The sequence below is a fragment of the Nothobranchius furzeri genome, chromosome 14 (genome assembly GCF_043380555.1).
Source record: "Nothobranchius furzeri strain GRZ-AD chromosome 14, NfurGRZ-RIMD1, whole genome shotgun sequence".
Taxonomy (NCBI): Eukaryota; Metazoa; Chordata; class Actinopteri; order Cyprinodontiformes; family Nothobranchiidae; genus Nothobranchius; species Nothobranchius furzeri.
The window spans coordinates 22,634,572-22,661,354 of NC_091754.1; the positions used below are offsets into that span (position 1 = coordinate 22,634,572).

General features: G+C 42.2%; 1 protein-coding gene across 2 annotated transcripts in view; it reads right to left on the minus strand.

The window, feature by feature from the left end:
• The window catches only part of gpc6b (glypican 6b), a 128,652-nt gene that overhangs the window by 84,948 nt on the left and 16,921 nt on the right, over positions 1-26,783 (minus strand). For both annotated transcript variants that reach the window (XM_015966401.3, XM_015966400.3), the window contains exon 2: positions 15,362-15,520. In XM_015966401.3, the coding sequence (XP_015821887.1) occupies positions 15,362-15,520 (159 nt within the window). The remainder of the gene's footprint in view (positions 1-15,361; positions 15,521-26,783) is intronic.

Here is a 26,783-nt window from a genome sequence, read left to right on the forward strand (position 1 = left end):
CAACAATTTATCAATTTTACATAAAAGTAATCAAGCAACCGAAAAAAGGAATAGGTTGAAGCCTAGTGGCTAATAATTAGCCTATCCTTAACTCCCACAGAGATAATCAAACCCTTAACCAAGAGAAAAAATAAAGTAGGGCTGATATATAAGATGCATAACATTTAAAAAAAATCAATGATAAATCAAGAAATCAAATCAACACAAGGTTAGACAGTATGAAGATTAGAAAGAGTACTGTTTGTTGTTGCATTTATTTAATAAACAATTATTTTAAAGAACTGTCATTATATCTGACTGCTTTTAACAGCAATCCTAACTCAGATACCACATCACTTCCCACTGGATATGTCATGAGTTCACTGAGCGTCAGATTACCAAATTCATGTTGAAGTTGTTTTGGTGAAAATAAAAGCAATGCAAAAGTAGTGTAATGCCTTCCATTTTAAAATCAGTAATGTTGTAATACAATAATTACTTTAAAATGAGGGTAACAAGTAATAAAAGGTGCATTACAGTTTTGAAGGAACTTGCCCAACACTGGCAGTGATGTTACAAAACCTAAAACTCCAGTTATTTACGTCCACAACAAGCAGAGGCTGACAACGGTGAGTTCGCAAATCTCCGCTCCGATGGAAGATTTGAAAGAATAATTTTTGGTGTCATTAACTTTGTGTGGGTGACAGGCCAAACCGTAGTAAAAGTTATCTTAGTTTTGTGGGATACCCAACTACATGTTTATAGGGTGTAAAATGACTCCTGTTCCTCTTTTGCTGAATAGATTTTGTAAATGCTCAACATGAGATGCAAACACTGTTGATCTAGAACATTCCTAAAGGACAGATGAGTGTAACAACGTTACAGGCCACCAAACAAGACATTTTTCCTGATCGGATATCACTTAACAATCTGATATTGCTGAGAGCTGTGTTATAAGATCTCCGTTACAAAGCCATCTCTGAATACACACAAGAAAATATACACGCTGCAGCGTAAACAGCTGTTATCACCAACTGAGCGTGCATTGTTCTCCATGGGAATCCAGCCAGCCAAAGAAGAACCCCGTCACTCTCTGTGTGACAGTTGAAAGTGCATAAAATAACACACACAGCTTGGTATTCGGCCTTCTTGGGGTCTCTTGTTTGTATATGAAACTAGCTATTCTGCTGCACTTCAAATTCCACACGTCTATCGGTCTGTCAAGCTGTGCCTGTCTAAAAAGAGCAGCTCTGAGTGCTCTGCTATTGTAGAAAACATGACAGGTTGTCCTTTTATTTCTCCACTTGCTTGTGTTAATTCCTTTAGCCTACCTAACCAAGGCAAGAATGATCCATTAACTGTAGGACAGCAGATGGTAAATGTATAAAGAATCATGCAAATGAGGCAAGACAAATCAATCTTATTCTTTATTTGAACATCTAGCACCATTAAGAGCCGTTAGCATTTTGTTAAGTGCAGCTTTAAACTATAAAAACTTCTCAACTGCTATTGAACTTAAACAGAGCGCGTCTCAGACCTGATCTAAAAATGTCGTCAATCTCTGAAACTTCTCAGCTGTATCAAAGTTTCAAGATGAATCAACAGAGTTTTGTTTTTCCATTCAATTCAATTCAGTTCAGTTCAATTCAATTCAATTCAATTCAATTCAAAGATACTTTATTAATCCCAGAGGGAAATTAGAGTTTCAGTACACACAATTCTGAGATCAGACATATATACATAGGCATAGACACATGACAGGAATTGGTGACTCTGGTCATTCGCAACCCGAGTCGCGCTACCTTAATACAGATCAGAGGGGTTTACATATGAGGATTGAGTCAGGTGGAGGGGAAAAAAGGCACTTCAGAGTTACCCTCCACAGGAAAGGCAGCTTTGCTATGCAAAAAACACCTCAGACAGAAATGCAACAGACTTCAGACATTACACAACATAAGTGTCCACTAGGTGGGGAGGTAGAGTATTGGACTCTCCAAACATCAGTGCATGCAGCCACGATAAGCAGCGCTCATCAACCCCATTTGGACAGGGGAGGGAGGTCGTTGGGTTTAGAGAGCACAGTGACTCCTGGAATGATTCAATGGCCTTCATCGGTCGCAGTCCTGCCCAGGCTGGGATAGGGAGACAGAGTTGCCATGGCGATGGCAGCATTCCACATTTCTTCTGAGGGGGAGTAATCGCTTCAGCCTCACAGGCTCAAGGGCACCAGATTCAGATAAGAACTTGTTTTGGGGCCAGACAGAGATAATTCCCTCTCTGTCTTAAAGTTCTGTTGGTCCTCAACCCCTCTAAATCCAATAATGGCGTAGTTAATGAATCACAATCCGTGCTGACCTGTCAACTCGCTCCTTGATCGAATCCACCTTCTGTGCCAGAGTCTGAATCTCAGCCAAAGTTCCAAGCTTATGACTCATCTCAACAATTATATGAGTCTGTGCGTTCACAGCGCGGTGTAATCCATCCCTGAGCTCTGGGATTGAGCCAATATTCCACGACAGCTCATTAATTTTCCGGTAACAACGGGGACACACCAGCCGCGGAAGCGCCGCGGAAGCGCCGCGAAGCGTCGAGAAGCGAATCGCTCAGGAAATTTGGCCGCTGCTCGCCGCTCCTCAGTTCAGATCAGATGCGCCCCAGTCGAGGCGCGCCTCGGCTCAGCTGTAGTTTTTTTTTTAAACACTTGGTGTCCTCCATTTCCTCTCTGTCTTTTCTCAGCTCTTTTCCTCTACGTTTGAGTGTGTGTGTGTGTATGTGTGTGTGTGTGTGTGTGTGTGTGTGTGTGTGTGTGTGTGTGTGTGTGTGTGTGTGTGTGTGTGTGTGTGTGTGTGTGAGTGAGTGTGTGTGTGTGTGTGTGAACCTAAGGTATGAGTTGTTTCTGCCAGTTGAATCTCTTGGAACCCGCTCCAATTCTGCAGCTGTATCCTAGCAGTTTCTTCCAAAATGGGTTCGTAAATACCCATGTTTTTCGGGGGTCGTACAGCTCCTTGTGTTTCTCAACTTTAAGCGCCTCGCGATTTTTATCTTGAGAGGCGCTATAGAAATGATATTTTCTTCTTCCTCTTCGTCTTCTTCTTCAACTTCCATAATTAATTTAAAGTCATCCGTCTTAACTGCTTGCCTCAGACTTTCTGCCTCTCTGTCCTGTTTGCTCCAGTGAAAAGGCACCCAAAACCACACACCCCTTCACATGGTCACACACGCACACAAGTTCGATGTGTGTGTATGTGTGTGTGTGTTCGTTTGGTTTTTCTGCAGTCTCTGATTACGAACTGTAGGAGCCATTTATGTTGTGGACACACGAACACATTTGACTATTGTGGAATTTCATTTGAAATGCTTTATTTTGTTAACTTTACCGGCCTGCCTCTTATGTCTAGGTTTGACTTCCTGCCAGAATTGACGCGATTCACCCGCGGCTCGTGAAAAAAATAGAGCCGACGCCGAAAAGATTGCTGCACGGCGCGGGCTGGAGCGCCGGCGCGAGGCGATTCGCGACGCTGGTTATTTTTAATCATTTCCAGTTTCCAGAAAACATGCAGAAGGCTAACGACTCATCAGGAGATGGAGAGGCGGGGTACTCAGAGTAGTTTCTGCTCTTTAAATAACAACAGACAGCTACAGCTTATGAGCTTGACTCTCCCATATTCCAGTTAGAACTGACAAAGCTCCTCAGAGAAGTGAAATGTTTTAAAGAAACCAAAGAAGTCCAGTTGCCTTCATCTGAACTCTTTGGAGTAATAATCAATAATAAAAAATACATAATAAAGTTAAAAAAATGTATATAATTATGCTCACATTCACTTTTACCATCTCTTTTTTTTTTTTTTTTTTTTTTTACCGTGTCCTGTCTGGCTGTGAAGCAAGCAGAATTGATGTCTGAATGCTGGTAACAAGCCTTACAGATTTACTCTCAGGTGGAGCATTAAAGCGTCTGCTTTAAATGTCACGCCTGATACTTCAAATTTTATTGTTATTGTTTTTGAATGCTTTGTAATTCTGACCAGACAGGGAGACAGAGGTGAAAAAGAAAGGAAAAGACAAATGAGAAGGGGGGGGGGGGGGGGGGGTTCCACAAAAATAAACAATGAACAAGAGTGCTTCTAGACCTGCAGAAAGAGAAGAGCAGAAAAAAAATGGGACACACAACAATACATCAGGAGCAAGCTATCACTGCGTCAACATGATGATGAAATATAAAATCAACATTGTTTAACTGAACAATCACACGATAATAAATCATAGTGCATTTAGTGGCAACGACAGCCTTGAGACAAGTGTTGAACGTGCCCAAGCCCCTACTTTTGAGAGCACCATGTGAGCACCTGTGTGTGTACACGCGCTTGTTTATGTAAGGTTTCTCTATAGGAGCGTCCAATAGAGAGTGTGAGGGACCACAGATCTGCCCCCAAAGATGCGTAGGAGATGGGGGGAGCTCCAAGTCCCAGAGATCCAGGTGCTTCCCCAGAACACAGGAACCCCAAGGGGTCTGTACCCAGAAAGGCCCCCGCCCCCCTCGAGAGGCGCAGAGGATCGCCCCGGGGGGCCACAACCAGCAGCCGGCAGAGTCCCGGGAGATATCAGCGGCAAGCCCATAGGCCCGCCCGCCACCTCCCACCCCCTAGCCGGCCGAGCCCGGGACCCAGCGACCCAGGACCCAGGGGCGACCACCCCCGCCAGGGACCCAGCAGAGCCCAGGGACCCAGACCCCACCAGGCAGCTACCGGGATTGACCAGGCAGGCGCCAAAGATCTTAAACCCCCTGATCTGGGAGCCACGAACACCCAGGCAGACCAAGGCACCACACCCCACACCAGGTGTGGCAGGGGGAGGGGAGACGAATATCTATATCATCAAAGGAGGTCCCATGAGAGGGGAGGAGTCAAAGGCCCCACCTGACATATACAGTCATACACAAACACAGTCACACACTCCCTCCCTCATGCTCACACATACACATACAACCAAAGACTTACAAAAATGCACGCAGGACACCCACTCATGCTCCCCATACATACCCTATTTACTCTGGTCCCGGTACTGCTGCACACTGGGTACAACCATCACCGGTTACCAGAGTTTGACCCTTTCTGCTAGGGTGCTGATGAGCAGGCTCCCCCGCCCAACGCCGAGCACAGCAACCCGCCACCCCAGACCCCAACCAGATGGCCAGATCTCCCTCCTAGTCTCCAGCCCCAGGAAGCCAAGCAACAACAGAGGTGTTCTAAGACCCCTAGTCACTTTTACCATCTCTAAGGGAAAATAGCCTTCAGCTTGAGGCGGCTGCCTCCGCATGGTCCTAGTGCCCGATTTGTATCACAGTATAACAGTTTTGTATGGTAAAATCTGATGAACGACCGGAAAAAGGGCACTTTGGGCTCTTCGGACAAAAGGGGCAGGGTCTCAAGCACGTGCAGAGGACCTCACGCCGGCTCTGCTTCCTGGTTCACCATCCACCCGTCCGGACCGATCCGCTCTCCACCGTACCCGTCCGGACCGATCCGCTCTCCACCGTACCCCTCTCCCTCTCCAACCCCCACACCGTCCTCTCGGAAACATCCCATCACATTTTCTTGGATTACTCACTATTCATCTCCTGGACTATTACCCCGGCTCATCCCCTCCCCAGCTCTTCAGGTCTCCTCGACCCCGTAAGTCCCTCCTTCAGTCTCCCTCGTTGGACTAAAACTCCCAGTACTCACCTCTGTTTGCTCTCCCCTCTAGATGCAGCTTCCCATTTTCCTCACCTGCTGGACTTCCAATGCGCCCTTAGTTATTCGTTTAATAAAATATTTATTTTTTCCTTCAAATTGGTGTCCGTCTCCTGATTCTGCATGTCTTGGGTCAGCCATTTGCCCCAGAACATGACGGAATCATCCGGCCAAAACGCTAACCCCACAGAATCAGCGCTCACCAACATCTCCCACAAGTTATTCCAACAGGAACAAACCCTTCCCTTGCTTATGGAGCAACTCACCGCCGCCAACCAGTGCTACCAGCAGCTTGAGACTATGGTTCGCCAGATCCATGAGTCCCTGTCCCAAACTCGTCCACCGCCTCTTTCAGTGGAACCACCATCAGCCGCCCCAGCAGCAGCAGGATTCCCCGGACTGGAAGCAGCAAGTCCCATGGAGGGGACCCACTTCCGTGTAGCTCCGTCTCCGCCATCAGTGACCTTCGGGGGTGAGTTTGAGGAATGCCACAGCTTCCTGCTCCAATGTCAGTTGGCCTTCGAACGTTTCCCACAGCTTTTGACTCAGACTCTGCGAAGATCTCCTTTATAGTAGGTCTTTTGGAGGAAGGGTGCTAAGATGGGCAGAGGCTAAGAGCCACAATGACTCCTTTTTACATGGATCCATTAGCGATTTTTTAGCCAACTTTAAATTGACTTTTGGGTGTTTTGAGTCCATTCCGGATATCAGAAAGAAGCTGTGGACGCTCTCACAAGGCAGGAGATCTGTGGCAGACATGGCAGTGGAGTTCCGCATCTTGGCAGCCCGGACAACCTGGAACAAGGACGCCCTCATTGGAGCATTCACCGAGGCCCTGAACAATAGGGTAAGGGAACAGTTGGCCCTGTGCCCAGAACCCAGCTCGCTGGAGGAGCTCATCAGACTGGCCATCTCCATTGAAAAATGTCACCGTGAGTTGAGACGACAAGAACCAGAACCGGTCACCTCCTCCTCGCAGGAACGGGTCCCAGGAGCTAGTGGGCTCCTCGCACCAGACTCCCCTTCATCAGAGGAGCCCATGCAGATGGGAAGGACTCGACTCTCTCAGGAAGAGAGAGAGCACCGGCTCAGGTCAGGCCTTTGTTTGTACTGCGGCGTTTCAGGACATTTTGTCAAAAACTACCCGGCCCTGTTAAAAGGGAAAGCCCGCCGTAAGACCGGGACAACTGGTGGGCGGTAACTCTGACTCTGTTAGTTCTCGGTGCTCTTTCCCGTGCTCTTTGTTTTTTAATCCGAGGCAGATCCCACACGAGGCTCTTCTGGACTTAGGGTGCAACAGTCCCTGTTGGACCCTCAACTGGTAGCTGAGTGGAGGATTCCCACTATCAGGTTGTCCACCCCTCTCTCAGTCTCCTCCCTGGACAACCAAAACTTCTCCACCATCACCCACCAGAACTGTTCCCATCTGCCTTTTGGTGTCAGGTAACCACACTAAGTCATTGGGTTTTTACGTGTTCCCTTCTCCTCAGTTGCCACTGGTACTTGGGCATTCATGGCTGGTCCGCCACAACCCCATTCTAGACTGGAAGGAGAACAAGATTCTTGGATGGAGACCGGAGTGCTCCCAACTACGTCTATGTTCTGCTTCACTGACCACACGTGGGCCTTCAACCCCTCCTATAGAGAACATTGACCTGTCTGCCATTCCTCAGGTGTACCACAACCTCAAGCAGGTGTTTAGCAAGGACCGCGCCTCTTCATTATCTCCTCACAGACCTTTTGACTGTGCCATCGACCTGCTGCCGGGAGCTCCTCTGCTGTCTAGCAGTCTTTACCACCTCTTCAAACCTGAGAGAGAAAGCATGGAATGTTACATACAAGACTGTCTCGCCTCTGGAACCATATGACCATCATCATCCCCCGTGGGAGCAGGGTTTTTCTTCGTGCCCAAGAAGGAGGGGACACTCAGGCCCTGCATCGCTATAGAGGTTTGAACCAGATCACTGTAAGAAATAAGTATCCTCTGCCATTACTGTCCTCCACTTTTAAGCCCATTCAGGACGCCTCCATCTTCAGTCGGTTGGACCTCAGGAACGCCTATCATCTGGTGAGGATAAGGGAAGGGGATGAGTGGAAGACGGTGTTCAAGACTCCCCTTGGCCATTTCGAGTACATGGTAATGCCGTTTGGGTTAGCAAACGCCCCCGCCGTTTTCCAATCTTTAGTGAACTCTGTGTTGGGGGATTTCCTTAACAAGTTTGTAACGGTGTACTTAGATGACATATTGGTATTCTCTAAGACCCAGGAGCAGCATATCCAGCACGTGAGGTCTGTGTTACAGCGCCTACTTGAGAACAGACTTTACGTCAAGGCCGAAAAGTGCAAGTTTCATGCCCCCACTATTAAGTTCTTGGGTTTCATCAGAGAGCAGGCGGTTGACGGCGGACCCAGAGAAAGTTCAAGCAGTCACAGAATGACCCACCCCATCTACAAGGAAACAGTTACAGAGGTTCCTGGGGTTAGCCAATTTTTACCGTAGGTTCATTAGGAACTACAGTCAGACAGCAGCCCCATTAACCAGCCTAACCTCCGTCAACAAACCTTTTGTGTGGTCTCCAGATGCAGAAGTCGCCTTCCAGACTCTAAAGAAGAAGTTTACCAACGCTCCCGTACTGCACCGTCCGGACCCTCAACGTCAATTCACCCTGGAGGTGGATGCCTTGGACACCGGGTTGGGGGCAGTACTGTGCCAGGTGTCGGTAAAGGATCAACACCTTCACCCATGCGCTTTCTTTTCGTATCGTCTGACCCCTGCTGAGAGCAGATACGACGTGGGGGATCGTGAATAACTGGCTGTGAAGCTGGCCATCGAGGAGTGGAGGCATTGGCTGGAGGGGGCGAAGAGGCCATGTATCATTTGGATGGATCACAAGAACCTGGTTTATCTAAAGGAGGCAAAACAGCTAAATCCATGTCAGTACAGGTGGTCCCTTTTCTTTTCCTGTTTTAACTTTCAGATCTCCTATCGTCCTGGTTCTAAAAACACCAAGCCCGACGCTCTCTCCAGACAATACGCCCCTGACCAGGATGCTGAGCCTGCTACTATTCTTCCCCCGGCCTGTGTCATCAGAGGAGTCACCTGGGAAATCAGGGAACAGGTGTTGGAGGCCCTCAAGGCGGACCCCGGGCCCGACAACGGTCCTCCAGGAAGATTGTTTGTACCCCAATCTATGAGGAGCAAGGTAATACACTGGGCACACACCGGCAGGTTCTCCCTGCATCCAGGAGTAGGTCGTACTGTGGCCCTGATTAGACGGTCTTTTTGGTGGCCATCTATCTACAGAGACACTAAGTTATATCTCGGGTTGCCACACCTGCTCCCAACAGAAGAGGGACCATCGCCCTCCAGCCGGTCTGTTACACCCTCTGCCCATTCCCTCTCGCCCCTGGTCCCACATAGCCCTGGATTTTATTTGTGGTCTTCCTAACTCACACGGCTTCTCCTCCATACTCACTATTGTTGACCGTTTTGCCAAGGCTTGTCACCTGGTCCCTTTAAAATCTCTCCCTTCCTCTGCAGTCACAGTGCAGCTCCTGGTGAGACACGTTTTCCACCTCCATCCCATCACACCTTCTTGGATTACTCGCTATTCATCTACTGGACTATTACCCCGGCTCATCCCCTCCCCAGCTCTTCAGGTCTCCTCGACCCCGTAAGTCCCTCCTTCAGTCTCCCTCGTTGGACTAAAACTCCCAGTACTCACCTCTGTTTGATCTCCCTTCTAGGCGCAGCTTCCCATTTTCCTCACCCGCTGGACTTCCAGTGCGCCCTTAGTTCTTCGTTTAATAAAATATTTATTTTTTCCTTCAAACTGGTGTTCGTCTCCTGATTCTGCATGTCTTGGGTTAGGCCATTTGTCCTAAACTTGTCTTGGGTTAGACATTTGCCCCAGTGTCTTGCTATTTTAAACTTCCACAGCAAAAAAGGCCCATATATGATTAAAATATTCCCGTTGGCATCATGGAGGCATATTTATTTCTGTAATATGTTATTTTCTTGAGACATTACATCAATGTGGAAATAAGACGCTTGTATTTGATGAAATTCCACCTCCACTCGTGTGAATTCCACCAATCTCATAACGTAACCCTAGATCCCCAACAAATCATCATGGACCATGCATTTACCAACACAAACGCCAGCGGTGAAGTGGCTATCGGGAGTGAGGCTGCCGAACACTGGCACTGCTGGTCCCTCCTACCACCACCAGCAGGCAAGGTGAGTTAAATGTCTTGCCCAAGGACACAACGTCTGCGACAGACTGAGTGGGACTCGAGCCCACAACCTTCCATTTATGAGACGGGCACTTAACTCCTCTGCCATTGCCGTCCCTCAACGGTCTATAGTATGTGTATGCATGGGGCCAACACTGATGTTCTAGATTTTTCTCATGCAGCAGCAGTTCCTATCCTGTTTTCTCGTAACCTGCCTTCTTGAACTTGCAGAAAAGCAGTGCCTCACCTAAGAAAGTAAATGTGTGCAAAAAGAAAAGAAAAAAACTGAAGAGCAACTGGGAGTTATCATTTATTTATCATGTTGTCCAGATCAGACAGAGCATTTGCCCAAGTTTTTATTGTGACAAAGAACTGAAGACTAGAATTTAGGATAATAAAAACCTGGAAGTCTCACTGCAACAGCTTGTTTTGGATCAAGAAGGGTTTTATATGTATTTAATTTTGAATTAGCACTTTCTATCTCTCCTTCTTACAGAGAGATACATTGCATTAACTTATACGAAAGAGAAAACTGGTGTCAAATGTCTCCAATTATGAAAATCGAGGCCACATCTACAGCACCGTTGCATCCAGGAGTCAATATATTTCCCTTTGTAAGTCTTGGGTGAGTGATCAGCCAAGTGGATGATACAAACCCATCATTTGATTCATACAGCCACACTGGTACTCTGAGATGTTGGAGATATTTCTGTGCAGATGGCCTTGGCAAAGCCCAAACCGTGCACTCTTATTATGAAGGATGGCTGTAATGTCAGGAGTATGTGTGGGCTGCACAACCAGCATGAGCTACTGTACGCTCATCAAAGTCTGCACAAGGAGATGAGTTTGTACACATAGTGACTCTGTGTGGGTGGGACTCCGGAGCCAGGTGCTAAATACATGATAAAGGGCATCCGAGTGAAGCAAGAGCTGTGTATTGTTCAGAAATGTATGCGTTTTGAGGCGATATTGAGGGTTTTGTAATTATTCTGGTCATATGGTTCAGTTCACAGCATGCACTACAGGTTAGAAATTGTAAGTCGCTTTGGATAAAAGCGTCTGCTAAGTGAATAAACATAAACATATGGAGTCTTCCTAACGATTTATATTTGCTGTAAACAAACACAAACCATCTTTATTGTGCTCCAGACTAATGTTTAGTTCACACAAAAGGATTGGCTGTTTATCTCAATAACAAGACATCTAATATCTAGAGCTAGTTGTCAGTGGAGATCAGGACACTCCAGACTAAAACATACACATCGTGTTTGACTTTTACTACAAAATGGAGAGTGGCAGCAAAACCCGAGAGAGAGAAAGGTGCCCGCAGTCATGCGTCTGAAAACCCCATTTCCCTCATCAACAGGGGAATGAGGTTTTCAACAGATAATTAATGTCATGACAACATATGATTAAATAACATTTATTAATACACGTTTGTGAGAAAAGACAGAAAATGATGTGTCTGACTGCTGAGGGAAGTATTAATTACCATTATTCAGAGGATGGCAAAGGACATATTTAGAGGGGCAAGATTGAAAAATAATGTTTTATGTAATTTTCAGGATAAAATAGTTATTTATTTATTTATTTATTTTCTTCATTTTTTAATGTGCTGTTGTAAAATTTTTATTTAAAAAGGGGTATTGTTAAAATTGTGAAAAGTCCAATTCAAAGCATTTGATTTTCTTGCTACTCTGATGTTTTTCCTATTTGCTCATTTTTTCCTCAGCTGGGCGTCAGCACTCATCGAGTGGGAGAAAAGGAACGTCACACATCATAGGGCCACATATAGACAGTGACATGTTCACTCACACCTAGAAACAATAGCATATTCTACAGTAACTAAAAATAGATCGCGACACAACACCACAATGCATTGTGGGATGTAGCCCTAGACCACATGTGTCAGACACAAGGCCTGGCCCACGGAGCATTTTTATGTGGCCCGCGAGATAAATGTAAAAAATATATTAAAACTGACCCAATTTTACCGCAAAGACTACAACCCCCATGATGCTTGCGGCATTAGCGCGGAGCCGAAGCGCCCCCTCCTTTGTGTTTTTTCCAGCGTCTGCTGCCGGTGTTCCATCTGTCTCGGACAAACTAAACACTCCTCTCACTCAGCGCTGAGTTTACTCAGCTATTTTCCAACGATGAAGCCCAGAAACGGAGATTTTAACCGCTCAGTAATGTGTTCACGACTGAAAGACAAGGTTTTCCAACTAACCTCCAGACAGAGATGATAGAACTCCAGTGAGCAGTGACACGCTCAAACCAGCATGACTCTGTGGCTGCTGTAGATTTTATTTTTCCTCCCCGACACATAAAAATATGGTCAAGCTGCTCAGACATGTTCATCAGCACAAACCTATGTGAGCACCTGTTGCCATCTAATGTTGTCTTTATTATGATGAAGATGAACAAAACAACAGGAGTCTCCTCCTCAGCCCCATGATGCAGGTATCTGGCTGGAACAGGTGAGCATCACAGTAAACCAGTGGAGCAAACTGAGCTTTAAATATTTTAGTTTTATGCTCTTTTTCTGCTCCAAAACATGAAAGTTAACAGGTGAGATGTTGCATTTTCATTTAAGATCAAATGATATTTTTATTTTGTTGTTGGCCCGTGAGCAAAGATTTAACCTACAGTAAAACAGGAAGTGGAAAGGCTGCAGATAGATGAATAGAATAGAAAATCCCTTTATTGTTCCTCAGTGGGGAAAGCTAGATGTCACAGCAGCGATGTCACTTATTACAGGAGAAAAAAAAGGAGAATAAAAAATAAGAAAAATGAATAAACAACAAGAAAACATAAAGCCTGGATAGATTTTAAAAATGCTGAATAAACCACAAGTAATGAATACCACTGATGCGTTTAATTTAAAATTGACTTGCCCGTGTGTAATTTGCTTATTCAACATTCAGTGTTAATGCAAAAAGAAGTTGTTTCCAAATTAAAAGGTTCAAAATTGCATATATGTTGATAAAGAAAATGTGTAAATTTGCCGTCACTTTCTCAAAAAATATTAAGTTTGGCTCGCGACTTCGTCCCAGATTTTCATTTCGGCCCCGTGTGAATTTGAGTTTCACATCCCTGCCCTAGGCAAACAAGCAGAAGAAGAAGAAGAAGAAGATATCATTTCTATAGCGCCTCTCAAGATAAAAATCATGAGGCGCTTCACAAAAACAAAAATTGTAAAAATATAAAAAAGCATTTAGAAAATTTTTAAAAATGTATTAAAATGAGCAAAAAATAGACAATTGTGATTAAAAAATGTTAAGAAAAAGAGAGAGTGAACAGGAAAGAGGGAAATCACTGAGGAAGGTGGAATAGGTGGGGAGAGCAGAATAAAGAGAGAGTGGTGAAGAAGGTCATACAAAAGCCAGCTTGAACAAGTGAGTCTTCAGCTGCTTTTTAAAGGAGACCACTGAGTCCACTGATCTCAGGCTCAGGGGGAGAGAGTTCCAGAGTCTGGGGGCCACAGCAGCAAATGATCTGTCACCTTTGGTCTTAAGCCTGGTGCGCTGCACAACCAGTAGGCTTTGATCACTGGACCTCAGGGACCTGTTGGGGGTGTAGGGACTACGAAGATCACCAATGTAAGATGGTGCTTGTCCATGTAAGGCCCTATAGACCAGAACCAGGATCTTGAAATGAACCCTGAAGTTGACTGGCAGCCAGTGAAGCTGGAGGAGAAGCGGGGTGATGTGGGTGTGTTTGGATGACTTGGTCAGAAGCCGAGCACAGGCATTCTGAACCACCTGTAGACGGTTCAGGGAGGTGTTGCTCAGACACGTGAAAAGAGAGTTACAGTAGTCTAAGCGTGAGGAGATGATGGTGTGGATAACTGTCTCAAGTTCAGAGCAGGACAGAATGGGACTCAGCTTAGCAATGTTCCTGAGATGGAAGAAGGAAGAGCGAACAAGAAAACTGACATGAGAATCCAGGGTGAGAGCTGGGTCAAAGGTCACGCCAAGATTCCTGACAGAAGGTTTGGGGTGAGAAGTAAGCTGACCAAGAGAGTCTCTGACTTTGGGAACCAGCTTGTCTGGGGCACAGATGAGGATCTCAGTCTTATCTTCATTCAGCTGAAGAAAGCTCCCAGCCATCCAGGTTTTGATAGAGTCTAAGCAGGTGTGTAACAGCTGCAGCTTAGACATCTCATGGGGCTTAAAGGAGATGTACAGTTGGATGTCATCTGCATAAAGATGGTAGGAGGCACGCAGGCAAGCAGGCACTGTGTGAGTCCCTTCACTTGTCTCAAAGTTGAATTTTTGTCTCCTAAAATGTTGAAACAGGAAGGATTTAAGTATCGCTGTTGGGGGTTGTACAAATCTGACTCTAGAGATCAGTTGTCAGAGGGGACAACTGAAACCTACAATGAACAAAAAGGTTTTCACCTCCAAATGCCACTTTTTAGAACTTTCTCGACTTGATATCTTTCATATTTTGGTTAAAACGCTAATACCTAAAATGTGCTACAGAATCGAAATGTAAATTATAACAACAGCAGCTTAGATCTTTAATAGTTCTTTACAACCATGGATTCAAACAACAATCAAAAACAGGAAGCAAATGCCATTTGGTCTTTGAACAGTATGTGTCTGAATACTACGTATTTGCATATGTGATGTGAAGGAAAGTATTTAATCCTTTTTTCACAAAAAAAAACCAACAAATTGACAGCTTTATTTCCCTTGAGGAGTGTTTGTTTAGTCATTCTCTTGGAGATTAAGGAAATGAGTAATCCTTAAAAGGTTTTCTATTAAATACAAAGGTATTAATTTTTAGTACCAGTAAAAACTAAAAAACTAACAATAAATTGCAATTTTGACAGCTGGGTACACCTAACGGGTGTCCCGTCCATCATCCTGATAAGCTGTTGCTACATAGTCTAATGGGTGCAGGAGGATCAGTGTCTTTCTCTAGGAAAACAGGACACCTGATGGAAAAAAAAAACGGTGGAAAGGTAGCGCGAGGTTCGGTCCAGTAACGAGAACCTTCCCTTCCAAAGAAAAGCTCATTAAACAAGTGGTGGTCAGAACAGTAACAATGAGGTTAACTCACAGCTCAGGACCACGAAACAGCCTTAATAATGTGGAGTTTGTCTAAGTGTTGCCATTCAGGCTGTCAGTCTGCTGTGCAGGAAGCCATGTTTGTTTAATCCAGCAAGAATGTTCTCAACACTCAAAGAAATTAATGAGATTTTCACAACTCATCACCTCTGGAGGGAGGACAATAAAACACTTCAGTCGACACGTTCAAAGACAAACACAAAACCACAGTTTTTAGGCTGTTGCTTTTTCGTTCTGCAACACATTGCATCTTGGTGGCTGACCATCAACAGGATTTAAAAGGGAAACAAAATAATAAAAAGCATGTTAGCCTGAATTATTAAGACAACAAAGACCTACCATCAAATCTCTGATGTTTGGAGACAAAGGTGCTTCTTAATGCATGACTCGTTTCATTAAGCAGATTCTCAAAATCCAGTTTGCTCTGTTGACCAAACGTGTCTTCCATTTCTTGGGTGCAACATGTGTTTCCCTGAGGACATACGCGCAGATGTTCTCCTGCAAGAAGGGGGGAAAAACTTAGTGTTCACCTCACAGCTGACAGATTTATCATGACAACAAGCAATTGAGTTAATGCTAAAGATTAGAGCTTTTTACACACCAGTGCATCATTTCCAGTAACTAGCAGTGACCCACATCATAGCTGAGCTTCAGACGGCGCTCTTATTTCCTCATATTTGAACATCTTGCCTCGGATTGGGTAACAGCAATGCGACTCTACCACTAACATGCAGCGTTGATGTTTTATTTCCACAAATGACACAAGCCCATGGAAGGAGCTTCTGCCATGTGGTGGCAATGCTAATGCTAACAGTTAGCTGCTACTGGACGAGAAGTTTTCCGGTGTTTCCTGGACGCTAAACCAACAACAGCCTTCCCCGCCGTGAGTTAAGATGGATGAGTCCATGAATGTTAAGAGACAGCTGTGACGTTCTGTCAGGCTTTTCAAATCCAAGAGTCTCACTACCTATTTTCTATCAGAAGCTAATGCAGGAGATGTAGATGGTGTAGGAGACTTTTTTCATGTTCAGCCTGCATGAAAAACAGAAATAATCATTAACAAAATGGATTTTCAGTGTTCCACACCTTTAATAAATTCCAAATTATTTAATTCAAAGTAGATGGTATATCAAAAGAAAGTATTTTTTAGACATGAATAAAATGATTTAGAGCTACTTGAACTCGGTAAATACAAGATTACTCAAAAGACAAGAGGTTGAGGTGGGCATTTGCATCATTATAATGAATGACTCCAACTCTGTAACAAACCAAATGGCATATAAATTTTTGTATTCAATTAATGATCACTAAATAACTAATACTAATACTTTAAGTTGTCTAACTAAAAAAATATATATATATGCTTTTACATAATTTTCTAACTTTTGATTATTATTATTTATGCAACTATAGAAATATCCAAGCAACTGAAAAGTTATGATCCATGTCAGTTTTTTTTTTCCCAGCCAGCAGTTTTAAAGGAGATGCAGTTTCAGTTCATCCTGTAACCTCAGTCCGCTGCACTTAGACACATGTTATGGCGGCAGAGCAGAGCAGTTTGGCGGCCAAAACCTTTCCATCATCATGGTGTTTTATAGTCTTAGAACTGTATGTTGTTACGAAAACTTCCAGAGATGTGCATTTAATCAAATTTGTGTTTCAATTATTCAAATCACAACAAAAAAGTATTTTATCTTATTCTAGTGCTCTTATTTTGCTTTCCCTTCCAAATGAAACAAATCCCGCTCCTTCCAAAGGCCAATGCCATGTCCATTTAGTTAAACAAAGTAAATGTGGCAGAATGAGGGCAAAACACTCAAAATGTCTTTGCTTTTCTCAAACATATCTCCCACAAAGACTTGAATGTGGTGCATCAAGTCAAATCTATTTCCAAGCATCAATTCTATTTTATTCCAGACTCCCGCAGAGCTCTTCTCTGCTTTTATAGCAGTGCACTCTGTCCATGTTTTTCTTTTCATGTGACTCATAGAGTAGAAATTAGGATTCAGGTGCTTTCTGCACGTGTTTAAATCTGTTAAATAAAAGTGAGAAAAATATCTCCAATAGATATTTATCCTAGGTCTTTATGGTAGTTTTGTGTTAGTACTGTGAAAGCAATGTTGATTTTAATTACAAGTCTCCTTACAACGTGAACTCTAAAATGTTTCCCAACTGAATGAGTAGTTAAGAACAGAAAGATCTTGGTAATATTTTCTCATCTAGCCCTAAAAAATGTCCTAATGTGTTTTTTAATGTGTGTAGTCTCAGTAGAATGTGAAACAAGACAGAATCTGATTAAGCTCAATTTTGGTGGAAAACCCAACACCAAAGGGGCCTGTTTAATTGTGGGACATAAAAAAAAAATAATTTAGAGGGATCAGATTAAGATTTGAGTGACATTAAGATTTAATTTAATTTAAACCCTACGTTCTATAGAATTGAAGGATATAAAATATAATTCATTAATGCTGAAAAATAAAAATGTTAGAAATGTTAAAGAAGAATTATACCTTCATGTGAAAACACTCATACAGTAAAATTAAGTGAAGACGTTTAACCATTTTCAAAACTTGCTCTTTTATGCACACAATACAGTTTCTGCAGATTCATCACTTAGGGAAAAATAGGTCAAAAAAAAAGAAGTCCAAAATAGTAAAATGCCTCCATATTTTACACTTTAACCTTCTGTGCCGGTAGGATCCGGGTGTACAAGGTGTCAAATGCTCCGGGACACGGACGGTATAAAGAAAGATGAAACTTAACCACCACTGAATAAGATTCGTGGGTTAAAGCACCAAGACCAGCGGAGAAAACCTGTATGGAAATAGAATGTGAGTTACTCCACACGAGGCGGTTCTGAGAAGGTCCACTAATGGAGCACATTTCAAGCACGCCTCAAGTGAAGTGGAAGAAGGTAACCAGTGTGGGCTGCTGTCCTTCAGACTGACCTAGTTGGACTGTTTCTGTTTGACGATTAAAATCACCTTCAACACCTGCTGCAGGTAAGCTACTCTTGAGGCGAGGAGGAAGAAGTCTGCTGCATCAGGAAGGCTGACTAAAGTTATGTTGCTTTCTTTTTCTTTTTTGTCAAATACAGTATTGTTATTTGGAACCAGTTTAGTTTTAAATTAGGTGATGGTGAAGTAAACTACAAACAGGCAATTGATGGCCATGTGTATGCATATGTATGCATTTACAGTGTGTGTTGACGTATATCCCTTGTATCGTGTTAGAAAGCTGTTTACACCTGTGGTGTTAGCGGGTCCATTTGGACCCATGATTTAAAAATGCTTAAAATCACCAGTTTTCTTCAAAAAAATGTTCAGCTGAACTTGTATGTTTGCACCATTCTGCAGCAGCAAACTACTAGTAATGTAAGTATTTCACTTACTTAGCAATAAAACATAATTCTGATTATTTTCCATCCCTCAAAAACCAAATCTGCAGGAGAAATATAATAGCAAGTTTGAACTTTTGAGAAAAATGTTGGTGGAGGAAAAGAAATCCTTCCTGACACGACAACTCTAGTGTGCACTCCAGCAGCCTCGCCAGAGCAAAACATCATTTAAAAATAAGCCTGTCGTACATCAACATATGGGAAGAAGCTTTCAGGGGACTTCACCACTCAGAGAAGAGCCGTGACCTTCTTAGACAAGGTTAAAGCAGCACTAGCCTCAAAGATAATGTGTCTACTGAAGCACAGACCCCATGCTGGAAACAGACAGTTGGGTCCACAAGGCTCCTTCACAAAAAAAGTAAATCACTTGTTCTAATGTCACAACCTTTAAAACTTCTACGGCTTCACTGATATGTGATTATTTCATGACTAAGAACATTAAACTATTTGTTTACTTAATATTTTAGAAAATGGTCACTCCAGCTGAATGTGAGAATAGTCTTCTTCCCCATTTCCTGCATTAGCTTCTGATAAAAAACGCTCAATTCAGAAAAGTCTGACAGATCTGCTCATGCTGTCAATTAGCATTCATGAGCTCCTCCATCTTAGCTCATGACAGAGACGGCTGTTGTTGGTTTAGCATCCAGGAGAGAGCAGAGCACACCTCGGTTAGTAGAAGCTAATCATTAGCATTGGCAACTCCACGTTATTTGTGGAAATAAAACATTCCAAAGCAAACAGAGACAGTGTAGAGTCCTATTGCTGTTAGCCAATCAGAGGTGAGGTTTCCACTAGGGCTGCAACAACGAATCGATGAATTCGATGAAAATCGATTACTAAAAGCGTTGGCAACGAATTGCGTCATCAATTCGTTGTGTTGCGCAACTCTTCCAAAAGCCCCCTCCCCTCCCGCCCGCCGTTGCGCGTAGACCGGTGGAGAGCCGGCAGGTGTTTGTAAGAGGAACATGGCAGAAGCAGCGAGACCCCAAAAAAGTTAAAACTTCTAAAGTTTGGGAGCATTTTCAGTTAAATCAGGCGAAGACATGCAACGTTTGTAGGTCAGACTTAGCATGGCACGGGGATACTACGGTGATGATGCAGCGTCTTAAACGCAAGCATGTCAGAATCATCAGCGAGGAAGGAGAGAGCTCGGTGTCCGGGTAAGTTAAAAACTTTTCAAAAGTGATTCACCCAAGCCCCAGATTATTACACAGGCTAGACATGCCCTAAGCTCGTAAAAAAAGTCTATAAAATTGTAAGCGCGACGCTATTTGATAGTCGGGGGGGGGGGGGGGGGGACTCGCGCCGCTGCGAACCGGTTCCGCTGTCACATTCCCGCAGAAACTGGTTGATCACACCGGGGCCAGACTACTAGCGTGTGGTTTTACAACCACAATGTCCTCAGAAGCAAAAACGCTTTTAAAAGGGAGGGAGGAGTCCTAACTGTTGCTGCAGGCGTGTTGTGTGAGAGTGCAGTTATATACTGGTTAATATATTTTTGGGTTCAGTTGCTTTCATGTGGCCTAATGTGAGTCTATTTGGGATCATTGGAATGATCAGCAGCATTTCTTGATGTGACTTTATGGCAGTTGCCCAGGGCATCATCGCAAGGAGGATGGCATTCATTTACTTTTGTTTTATTTGGTATTTTTCAGTCATTTTTGGAAATAGTGATTAATTTTGATTAATTCACAGCCTATGTTTAATTACATTTAAAAATTAGTTGTTTGACATCCCCAATTATAATAAATGTCTACAGATGAGATCAAACAAAACATGAGAATTGCCCTTAAAGAGCAAGTCACCCCCAAATAAACTTTTTTTTGCTGATAAACTAAATAAACGAGTGTCTAATCGTGCTGCAGACACGTGTCGTCAATAATTTGGCACTTCAGTGCATCTTAGTTAAAATTTAAATATTCTGCCTAAAACTGGCAGTGTTGTGCCGTTGTCAGGTAAAAACTCTGCACTGTATTTTAATTTAAATCTGCCACCGCTATTGGCTAAGAAGTATGCTATGATGTAAACTGGTACATTATGATGTCACAATGCTGTCGTGAGCCTGAGTGTGTGTGTATTTGTTAGCGGCTCCGCCCTCTCGGTCTGCCAGGCAACAGCATGTGTTGCATTTTTCAAACATGAAGCGGGAGTGGAGTTAGACTCTGGTAGGGGTTGACTTGCTCTTTAAGCTGTTTAATTTGGACCAAGCATTTTAGGTCACAGATGGATGTAGCTTAGGGTCTCTGTCTATACACCTTATAAGACAATTTAGGTGATGGCATGTTGTTTTTCTGCTATTGAACTGTTTTCTAATAATGTTGTGTTTAATAAAGTGAAGGAAGGAGAAAAATAACGTTTCCCTGGCAGTTTTTAAAAATGACCCTATGTAATCCGATTAATCGATTAATCGTGTCGAGACCCCATCCGATTAATCGATTATCCAAATAATCGTTTGTTGCAGCCCTAGTTTCCACAAATCAGGAAGTAAGTCCAAATCCGGCTGACACATTCTCCTCCGGCTGACTTTTACGTCCTCAGGCAGGCGCGCCAGAGCTAATTTCTCCCAGATTTGCTATTTGAGAAAACTGCAAATACATAAAAAATTTGCGTAAAATTGACCTTTAAGCTTTATTGTGTTTAATTTGGCGCTTCACAACACAATCAGTCATCCACCCATTCACAGGCTGGCGGGGATGAGCTAGATTGTAGCCACAGCTGCCCTGGGGCGCACTGACAACATATTTCATTCGGAAATCAGACCAAGTGGGTGTAAATTTGCATAAATCCAAAACAGCTTTTTTGTAACTGCATCGCTTTTTTATTAATAAAGGCTGAGGTGAAGCTGAAACATTTTCTCTAAGGACAAGAGAAGCACTTGATCATAAACATTTATTTATCTAATACTTGGAATTCTTTTCCACAATTTTTCCCACAGTCCATCCTTAATATCTCACTGAAGTGTGCACTTTACTGAAAAAAGCGCACTGTTGAGCTTGCAACTGCTTGTGTCCATGCATGTCAGGAATTATCTGGAGGAATCATCATTATCATGCTTGAAACCAGCTGGTTATCATCGCAGCCAAGAATAAAGATAATATGGAAAGGACGTAGTAATCTGGAAACCATACAGGCATTTGCTTTTTCCTCTTGCATGGATTACAACTTCCCAAAAGGAATGTTGTGACAATTAGTGCAGCCCCACAGGTTTTATTGGGTAATTGAATTTTTTAACCAAAGATTTGAAGGAATATGGAGTAATTGGGTTGATTTTCTTATGCTTCTTCCAATCACAAACCACAAATATATTATTATTACTATTAGTAGTAGTAGTAGTAGTAGTAGTAGCAGTAGTAGTAGTATTACTAGTGGTAGTAGTAGTAGTAGTAGTAGTAGTAGTAGTAGTAGTAGTAGTAGTAGTAATATTAAAAGAGAAAATGTTTTCATTTAAACTGATTCTGAAACCATTTCTTGTTTGGATCATTTTTATGTTTTAATCCAAAACAACTATTAGACAAATATAAAACAACTATTACTGTCTCATCTTCTTTTCTAAATCTAATAAAAATGTAAAGACAACAGAAAAAAAGATTGACAAACTTCTGGTGACACCAACAAGTCAGGAGAAAGATATTTTGTGTTCTGTTTACCCCAGTTACCAATGTTTCACATGTAATTACATACTTTTCTCACTCGTTAAACAACTGGAAATCTGCATGTGACTTTTATTTTGAAAGTTTCTGAATGTTTTAAACTGTTTTCGTGCTTGACTTCCTGTCTGAACTGCTGAGCTTGATGTGTTCTGGAATCATAGCGTGTAAAAGTAGACTTGAAGTGTAAGCAACTGTCCCTACGCTTCTGGAACACGTCCAATACGCAACGTTTTGCTAGCAGTGGCTAATTTCTGCGTACTACATTTTACAGTCATTACACAACGTTTACGATTCGGTGGAAAGGCCTGGTTACACCAAATCCAACTTTCTTTTTATAATATAAATACAGCATTTTATTATGTTTCATGTGATGAATTTTCACAGTTTCACATTTTTATCAACATATTTTTTTAATCCTTCCATGCTTTTTTTTCTTAAAGAAGATAATTATTTATTGAAATATTCAATTATTATTGAAGCTGAAATGTTCTCCATGATCCATAATGAAAAGTAACATGGCAGCTGAGGAGACATTGTTTGCCACTAACTGCCTCGTATCAAAGCTGGCCTTTGGCAAACCATTTAATATTACAACAGCACAGGTGAAGGCCTGGCTCTTGTCAAACCTCCATGCACTAACATCCATTATCTATTACTTAATGGTTAACAGAAGAATGCAATGCTTGAGTTTGCATTGCGCCTTGGGATCAGGCTGTGTTTAACATGCATGCAGGGAAGCAGATCCTACCTCCATTAACATATTAATAACAAAACAGAGGCAGATTCAATACATAGTAATGGTACATCAGGGTTGTTTGCAGTGCAACGACACAGTGGAAAATGTTATTTTGAGTTTTAATGAAATCGGTTTATTCATGCTCAGACATCTTTTAAAAACCACCCAAGCTTTCAAAGAAAAAAAAAGGTCGCAATTACATCCCGTCACTCCCAAAGCTGCAATCAAACAACAGCGTCAATCAAATCATCTGGCTTATTATGATGCTAATGTAACTCTACAAAGATGTTTTAATTTTACCATATTCCTTCAGAGATGAGCTCCCATTTAGTAATGCTTAATGTGAGCTTGTTCAACAGCAGGGGGTTAGCGTTGATTTCTCTGCACACTATAGGATTTCTTTTAGCATGTCATCCTCCACCAGCGCTAAGCTGTTATCTAATGCAACGGTTATCTTCTTGAGGTAAGATGGAACTTTTTGGTGCAAGATCGCTTATACACAGTAATCAGGATCTAAATAAATCTGTATCTGTCTAAAACGAGTAGCAAGATTCATTAAGTGTGTTCAGCATTCAGAACAAAGGTGTCATTTACTCTAAATGATATTTCCCTGAGTGGGTCTATTTTACACATTCCTCTCTATGCTGGTTGATGTTTATCATATGACAGGTAAAGGTGAAAGGTGAGTGTGTTGATCTGTTTGTTAGTAACATACCTAAGGTTGTAATGAATGCACAAACTAATGCACGTTGGATTCATTCATGGGGTCGGTCTAATAGTAAACCTTTATTATTGGAAACATTTATTATTATTGGAAAATAATAATAATTTCTGTGTCTCGATGAGTTTTATAGAAAGTTTTATAGAAATTGAGCTAATATTTGGTGTATTGTCAACTCCATCAAAGACTGGACTTAAAACAGTTGACATTGAACTTTGGAGTCAACTCTGTGTCTCTGTTGTTTAAAATGAGCTGGACAGATTTTTAAAAAATGCCAGAAAGTTGTCCACTAGACGGGGCTGTCATATGTATCCCGTTGAGTCCCAATTAGACTCAAGGTGGTACAGCTTGTTAAAGGGACAGAAACGTTGCCAACCTGCACACCTTTTCATCGTTTTTGTTATCAAATTTATTGATATGGGCAAAATGGTCTCGATAAGAGTCAGAAATTTCGCTAACGATAAATTTTCGATTTATTGCCCCGCCCTATTTTACATCAAGAACATTCAGCATGATTTCAACATTCCTTTGAAGGAAAACCTGGACTGCACACTCAACAGACTTTTGGAAAACCACAAAGAAAGGAAGTTCAGAGACAACACTATAATTTACACAATTTGTGAGAATCTTCAAAAGCGTTTTGGTTAAATGTAACTCAAGAATATGACCAAGCGGCCATGCTCTTCCCTGGGTTTGTTTTGAGTTCCTGCATTTCCTGTTTTATATTGTAGATCCACCTCTTGTTTCATTTCTGATGCTTGTCATAATCCTCTATTTTTTATGTCATTCCTCTCAGCGACGTTAAAGTCCCTATGTGTTCCAACCCATGTCTTGTCAGTTTCGAGTTTGTTTTGCCGCTTGTGATCTACACTCTGGTCCTTATTCATTGGATCAGTTTTTGACCATTCTCGTGGGTTTTTTGGATTTACTTCTTGCCTTGTGATTTAAATATTTGCATGTTTTATGGATTACTGTGTTTTGACATCAGACCAGATTAAAGGATTTGATTTTAATGCCAATGTTTTCGGAGTCCCACATTTGAGTTCTCCCTCCCTGTATCGTCATTGGCCCAAGCTCAGAATATTAAATTGGAAATCATGGTTTCTAGCTGCAGAATGAATTTAGTTTTAAAATAAGTATATTTATTTATCCATCTGCCAAGGTTGAGTTACTTTTTCAAGCTTCTGTAATAGATTAGGTCACTCTAATTATGTGTAGATCAAACACTACTACAATTAGCTTTCAAAGAGTTCCAAGAAAAAGCTTGATGTGAGACCTATTTAATGAATCTTAAACATTTCAATTTGTTCATAGGATCAGCTGGCTTTAGTTATAAAGGTAGGTCCAATAATTCAGCCGACATCTCATTACCATGTGGTTCAATCTCAAGAGACAACCAACAGCAAAGGTAGCACTCAATTTAAATTAGATGATTTCATTGAGTTTTCTTACTGGCCTCTCAACACTTTTACACTATAACTCCCATTCACCCATTCACACTCACTCATCTTCAGAGAGGGAGTGCTATGTAGGGTTCAGGGCCTTGCCCAGAGATACTTAGATATTTAGATAGAGGTAGAGCTTAAATTAAACTCATGACCTCCCGTTTGACAGAGCCTCATCAACCCCAGAGGTCTTTTTCTTTAGACAAAGACAAATATTTTTCTTTTGACCTAAGTCATAACCCTAAAAACTTCAGATCAAGCCCAATATTGATATACAGCCTTTCTATGACAACATAACCTACAAGGATCTAATAGAAGAAATGAAATCAGAGAACGACTTCAGAAATACTCGTGTGATTTGCAAGAAGCCTTTAATGTGTTTTTGAAGACACCCTGACAAGTGCATTTTATATAAACTATCTGGTGACTCAGGTTGTTTCAAAGCATCCTGCACAAACTGCAGCAAAGGTAGGCCACCTCTCTGAAGTATTCCTCAGTGTACCTGGCCAAAGAGACCCACAGCATATGTGCTCTGCCATCTGCTGCATTCCCCGGCTCTCCCTGACAGACCTTTTATGGATTCACAGCTGAAGCCACACTCAGTCTTAATAAAATCAACGTTACTCGTGTCACTGCAGGTCCTTCTTCTCTCTCAGATCAGGTCACCAGGCAAAAGCCTGAATCTGGGGTTTTGTGAAATGGTGAGTAAAAAGCAAAACATCACTGGAAAGTAATATTAGGCTGTATTTTTAGGAAATCTTTCCAAGCTTTTCTTTCAACAATTATCTTATTCCTTGTCTGCAGATATCTTAAAATAAACATTACATACTTGAACAATCTATGTTGGACGTAGAGTGACTTCATTGAGCCTTGAAGCAAATAAGCAAGAAATGGGCTGTTGCAGGGTTCAAAAATGTTCTGTCTTTGAAAAATGTTTTCTGCCATTCTTTCATGTTCGACAAGCCCCAAGTGTACAGCTTCACCAGTAAGCCAAGAAACACGGATATAAAATGTGTTTTTGTTTTATGGTTCTTGTGACCGTGGAACAGGATGTCACAGCAGAGCAGCTGACTAGGGTGAGAAATTTGGGTTTAAATCTCTAAATCCAGATAAAAAGCCTATTTAAGTTGACATGGATTGGATTTGTCTTCTATGACTTTTTTTACGTAACTGGAAAAAGAAGTAATTCAGAGGTGAGAGAGAAAGAAGAGAGGAAAGAGAGAAAGTTATATTAGCTTTGAGTTTAACCCCATTGAAAAAGCCACCAAAGCCCTTCCAGAACAAGCCTCGTATCAGATGTGCATCCGGGTTCACTTCACCCACGCAGCGTTGCACAAAAACAATCCGCTTGCAAATTCTTCTTAACTCCATAGACAATAAGAAAATCTGGCTCTAATGTGTTTTTGTCGTTATATCCAACTAGTGACTGGTTTCCAAAATCACAGAATCAAACCCACATGATGCATGGACTCAAATACTGATCAGATACAAACAAATAATCACTCCTCATAATCTCCATAGGTTCTGATCAATAGGATAACTCTAAAAGAAATCAGGAATGAATGAATGTGGTGTTTTGGTTTAAATGCAAGTCAGTGCATGAATATTCTTTTTCTAATCATGATGGTCCCATGATAATGATGCTCCAAACATATTTAGTATAACTGATCTCTGATTTATTCTAATGTAATAACATATTTAAACTTGGAAGTTGCATGTATTAAAAAAACAATTAAAAACTGAAACAGGTGGAACATTTCAAGTTGTGCACATCTGGAATTTGTCATAAGGCTCTGTCTCTGTAACATTCCC